The 5,693-nt window shown below is 45.1% G+C and overlaps 1 protein-coding gene across 2 annotated transcripts in view; it reads left to right on the forward strand.

Annotated features, from left to right (window-relative positions):
- The window catches only part of anks6 (ankyrin repeat and sterile alpha motif domain containing 6), a 9,937-nt gene extending 5,019 nt beyond the window's left edge, over positions 1-4,918 (forward strand). The window contains exons 5-16 of one of the 2 annotated variants that reach the window (XM_016574174.1): positions 106-212; positions 287-426; positions 1,049-1,256; positions 1,400-1,449; positions 1,525-1,707; positions 1,799-1,961; positions 2,354-2,529; positions 2,598-2,784; positions 2,874-2,941; positions 3,185-3,301; positions 3,383-3,479; positions 4,313-4,918. In XM_016574174.1, the coding sequence (XP_016429660.1) occupies positions 106-212; positions 287-426; positions 1,049-1,256; positions 1,400-1,449; positions 1,525-1,707; positions 1,799-1,961; positions 2,354-2,529; positions 2,598-2,784; positions 2,874-2,941; positions 3,185-3,301; positions 3,383-3,479; positions 4,313-4,362 (1,546 nt within the window). In that variant the 3' untranslated portion in view covers positions 4,363-4,918. The remainder of the gene's footprint in view (positions 1-105; positions 213-286; positions 427-1,048; positions 1,257-1,399; positions 1,450-1,524; positions 1,708-1,798; positions 1,962-2,353; positions 2,530-2,597; positions 2,785-2,873; positions 2,942-3,184; positions 3,302-3,382; positions 3,480-4,312) is intronic. The other variant, XM_016574175.1, reaches the window with a different exon arrangement.
- Positions 4,919-5,693: the final 775 nt, after the last annotated feature.

Raw genomic sequence — 5,693 nt, forward strand, 5'->3', positions numbered from 1 at the left:
TAAACACATGTGTGTGTGTGTGTGTGTGTGTGTGTGTGTGTGTGTGTGTGTGCGACAGCACTGGTGTGTGTGAGGTTCTTCAGCTCCTGTTCTGTCCTTCATTAGGAATAAAGACGTGGTGAAGTTTCTTCTGAATCAGGGCGCTGACGTCAACCTGAGAGCCAAGAACGGATACACGGCCTTCGACCTTGTCATGCTCCTGAATGACCCGGGTGAGCACGCGACTCGTGAGCTGCTAACCCTAACTAACCCTAACCCTAACCGCTGATGTTCCTTCTGTCCGCAGACACGGAGCTGGTGCGGCTGCTAGCCTCCGTCTGCATGCAGGTGGAGAAGGACAAGAGCAAACACCGAGGAAAACCAACCCTGAAGAGACGTGCGTCTCTAAATGTGCCTCCTCCACCTGATGATAAAGGTGGCCTGAAGGTAACGATCACTGTGATTGACCTCTGACCCCTAAAGCTGCGGTCTCCTTTAGAGGTCGACCGATAGTGGATTTTACCGATAGCTAGGTTGGACCACACTGGAGTATTGAGCAGGTCAACAGCTCATCAGTTTATAAGAGCATAATATAAAAACAGACCAAAAACTCTGCATGACGTTGAAGGAAACTGACTGTCTTCAGTGTCATTTTCTGTTAATTTTATTCATATGATGTTTATAAGCGCAGCACTGCTTTGTTTACAGTGGTAACTGCTGGAACCACTGTGTTTCTGAATTCAGAACCATTATATAATCATTTATTAGGCTGAAATGTGAGGTTTGTAATTTTATGAAACTTTGTTTTTGTCTAAACTGAAATGATTAGTACTGTAAAGTTGTTTAAATAATAGTGTTTACAGCAATTTTACGGTTTAGGATGTCACTGTAGACTTTGGTGTTGTTTCAAAAGAACGTTTCTACTTAAACAACATTCCGAGTTCCAATCTAATATCAGAACTTCCCAAAACTATTTTGACCGCTGAATGCTCTTTCCCGGTTGGGAGTTGGAGTTGTGATGATTGTATTTTGCTGCTGTTATTCTCCGTCTTGCTTCTTGCGTCGACAGTCCTGGTGGAATCGCATGTCCAACCGCTTCCGCAAACTCAAGCTGACGCACACGCTGAGACACGGGCTCTCCACCAATCAGCTCGCTCCGTTCCCTGACGAGGTTCCTCTGGACGCCACCATGAAAGCGGAGGAGTCGAGCGCAGCTGCAGCTGGAGCTCCGAGCGCAGACGTCTGCACCGCGTGGAGCAGCAAGAGTAAAGACTGCGGTGTGTGGATCTGCTCCAGTTCATCCAGAGCCATTTGTGTTTGATCTTAAACGTTCCTCATGTGTTTACTTAGTGCAGAATTTAGCAAAGCAACTAGTAGTAAAAATAACATTCAGTAAAGCCTTGACACTGTTTTGTTGTAGGTTTGAACGGAACAAGAAGTGGGAAAGATGACTTCCTCATCACGACGATGGTACATTTGTGTAGTTTCTGCTTTTGTCAAAAGTCTTGAAATGAGTGATTGTCTGAATCGTTATTGGTCTGTCAGCTGAGGAACGGCGCGCCGCTCGCTCGTCTGCCCAATGAGAAGCTGAAGGCCGTCATCCCGCCGTTCCTGCCGCCGTCGAACTTTGAGCCGTGGAACTCGGAGCGCTGTGGAGCGGCGAAGGAAGGCCGGAGCGGAAACATGCCGCAGAGACCCGGCAGGAGCAGCTGCGCCAACTCCGATATAGTGAGACTTCTATTTATACACTTACAGTGCTCTCTTTAATTAGAGTCTTGTTTTCTGTAGATAATCACTGCTGAGTGTGTGTGTGTTGCAGACGTCCATTAGTCGAGTGGTCAGCAGGTCCATCAAGTTTCCCAGCATCACTAAAGGCCCCTCCCCCTCCAACTCAGGTAGTTATAACTCCGCCCACTCCTCAGGTGGATCCAATGGTGTGGGAGGAGTCAACCGCCACGCCTCCGACTCCCACAACCGCTCAGGTGACTCCACCCATTCGCTGACGTCATACCCGACCAGATTAAATCACATGATCACGTGTTGAACTGAACTGATCTGAATAATAGCTGCGGTCGACTTGAAGCAGAGCTGCGCAGACCGATCGGTGAATGACATCAAAGTACTTTGTATGTTTTCTAATCGCTCTGGCGGCACTTTGATGTCATACACCGATCGGTCTGCGCAGCTCTGCTTCAAGTCGACCGCACCTAATGCCTCTATTGTCTTCTGTAGAGCTGAAATTAATTTAGTTTCAAAAGTGATGCAATTTTGGAACATTAACATTGCTATTTTCCTATTTATTTCTGTGAAGCTGCTTTGTCACTATCTGTACTGCATAAAGCGCTGTAGAAACACACTGTTTTGGTGTGTGTAGGTGGCAGTGGTGTGGACAGTGTTCTGTCTCAGATCGTGGCTCAGAGGAAGAGAGCAGCCGGTCTGTTAGACAGCAGGCCTCCGGCTGCCACTGAGATGCCCAGTCCTGTACCGACGCCGCTGCCCTCCGCGCCGGACATCAGCCTGACTGACCACAGCGACGGCCACTCCAGACGGGTGTGTATCAGTGCTGCTGGAGCCAGTGTGAGTGTGAGAAGTTCTGAACCTCTTTGTGTGTGTTTCAGAAGCTGGAGTTAAAGAAGCGTCCTCAGTCAGGAAACTCGTCCGCGTCCAAGAGCACGTCGCCCACCCTCACACCCTCTCCATCACCCACACCCAAACCACCCGCCACAGACTCGCTCTCATCTGCATCCACGCAGCCCAGGTCCAAGAGCAGCGGCGGCTCCAGCAGCGGTACCATCACGGACGAGGGTCAGACACACACACACGAACACGAACACATTCACACACATACAGTCTCTCTCTGTATTTATGCTGCTGATTATTGTTCTCATACACAGATGAATTATCAGGGATTCTGAGGAAACTTTCTCTGGAGAAATATCAGCCCATCTTTGAGGAGCAGGAGGTGTGTCTGTCATCTGTCAATCTTCTGTCTGTCTGCTTCCTCTGTTCTTATTGCAGCATGGTTTTGGTCTTTAACGCTGTGATCGAGATAGATTGAGATCTATCACACATTGAGATAGAGGCCGGTTTATTTCTCTGGTTTCCTCCATCGCCTGCCTCTCTCTTTTCTGAATTAAACCATTCAAAGGCAGATCAAGCCCGTCTCTGGTCTGTCTGATGAACAGTGATGAATGTTTTGACGCAGGTGGATATGGAGGCATTTCTGACTCTGACTGATGGAGACCTGAAAGAGCTGGGAATTAAAACAGACGGGCCGCGGCAGCAGATACTGGCAGCCATATCAGAGCTGAACGCTGGGAAAGTGAGTGTGTATGTGATCGGGCAGAAATGGAGGCTCATCTGAACTGTAAATAATGTGATGATGAACATCTTCTCATGACAGGGGAGGGAAAGACAGATTTTACAAGAAACCATCCATAACTTCCAGTCGTCGTTTGGCAGCAGTGCCAGTAACCCTCGACCGTCGGGATATCCACGCTGTGAGTGTTGCAACAAGTTACAATCACAACATCATTACAGTCACAACACTGTTACAATCACAACAGCGTTACAGTTACAACACTGTTACAATCACAACAGCGTTACAGTCACAACAGCGTTACAGTCACAACACTGTTACAATCACAACATCGTTACAGTTACAACACTGTTACAATCATAACATCGTTACAATCACAACAGCGTTACAGTTACAACACTGTTACAATCAAATCCCAACACTGTTACAATCACAACACTGTTACAATCACAACATCGTTACAATCACAACATCGTTACAATCACAACACTGTTACAATCACAACATCGTTACAATCACAACACTGTTACAATCACAACATCGTTACCATTACAGTCACAACACTGTTACAGTCACAACACTGTTACAATCACAACATCGTTACAATCACAACATCGTTACAATCACAACACTGTTACAATCACAACACTGTTACAATCACAACACTGTTACAATCACAACATCGTTACAGTCACAACACTGTTACAATCCCAACACTGTTACAATCACAACACTGTTACAATCACAACATCGTTACAATCACAACACTGTTACAGTCACAGCACTGTTACAATCACAACACTGTTACAATCACAACACTGTAACAATCACAACAGCATTACAGTCACATGACAATCTTTAGTCATTCTTGACTAGTTCTCATAGTGATGTCATTAATCCTGAGCATTAAGTTCAGTCTCCATGTCTAGAAAGCAGACGTGAAGAGAGCAACCACATACCACAGCCATATCTGGTATCTGCTTTTTCGGTGTTGTCTTAATGATCTGTGTTCAGCTCCGTCAGGCTGGAGTCGCCATCAGCTGCAGTCGTCCAGCAGACGGTAATGATGAAGATTTCTCCTGTGTGTTAGAGCAGCAGCACACGTGTCCACTCCGTTATTCAGAGGAACGGCAGGGCTGCTGAATGTGCTGATGGTGTAACGCCCTCGTCGTACATCAGGGGGCGCCGCAGCATCACGAGGCTCCGAGAGCGAGCGAGGGCAGGTCAGGCCATGAGTAGTCGTGAGATTCGGGTCATGAACGACTGAACCTTCAGGATTTCAGCTTCTTACATGAATGTACATCAATCTGCTGGGTCAGAAGAGAGTTTGAGCAGGATGAAGTTTTATAGTGTTTGTGTCTCTGATTATATGAACTGTTCCAGAATGATGAAGAAACAAGAGGATGATGGGAGAAAACGTTTATCTGCTTGTTCTAAGTACAGTGTAGGACTGTCACATATTATTATATTGTTCTATTAGTCTATAAAACTATTGTTTTATTTGTATTTATGAAGAGTGTTTAAGCACATCAATAATCAGTTTTAGTTTCAGAGTCTTCACTGTTGTGAAACTATTTCAACATCTTACAGTCAAATTAAAGATTCATCTTTAAAGATCTTAATGTTTGTGGAACATTATTAAATCCAACCTCATTCAATTCATTTAAGATCATCCGTGTTGTTTCTTTTGATATAATAATGGACCTCATGTTCTCATGAGATCCCAGATTTAGTTCATGTGTGATCACAGTCTGTATGTGAAGTGATGACGGAGAGATGCTGACATTCATACAGTGATAATGCGGTGGAAAACCGCATGAAATCTCTTGGCTCCAGACCTGCTTTTTCTGAGGACTCATGCAGTGATCTTAAATGAATGAACATGCTGATGTTTTGAAATGCACTTCTGAGATTCAGTATGTTTCCTCATGCAGGTAGAACAATAGATTCATATGTGTGGTTCCTGAAACAGATTTAATAACCTGCAGGTGAAGTAAATGAAACTGATTCACAGACCGGTTTCAGTTTTAAGCTGCTTTATTGGCATGACATATTTTACCTCTGTATTGCCCACAAAATCAGTGTAAAGGACAAAGAAATAAAATTCGGACACATCGCCGTGGCCAGACAGTCTCATCATTACAGAAGTGCAGATGTAGAGTAAAATATACAGATATTCTGTTCTGATTCTTCAGAAACGAATGAAACTCAATCCCAGAGCATGTGTTTGAATAGACTTTTGCTGTTGATTGTTCCACTTTCATTTGTTTGCAGCTTTATTTCCCACAGTCCTCTCTGTCAGGGGTCAGAGGTCAGTTTAGGGTCATGTTTCTGTGGGCAGTAAAAGGTATCAGATATACAGTATGTGGTGGGAACGGTTGCGTGCAGAGACCTG

Source organism: Sinocyclocheilus rhinocerous, unplaced genomic scaffold (assembly GCF_001515625.1).
Source record: "Sinocyclocheilus rhinocerous isolate Xijiao unplaced genomic scaffold, SAMN03320098_v1.1 scaffold5890, whole genome shotgun sequence".
Taxonomy (NCBI): domain Eukaryota; kingdom Metazoa; phylum Chordata; class Actinopteri; order Cypriniformes; family Cyprinidae; genus Sinocyclocheilus; species Sinocyclocheilus rhinocerous.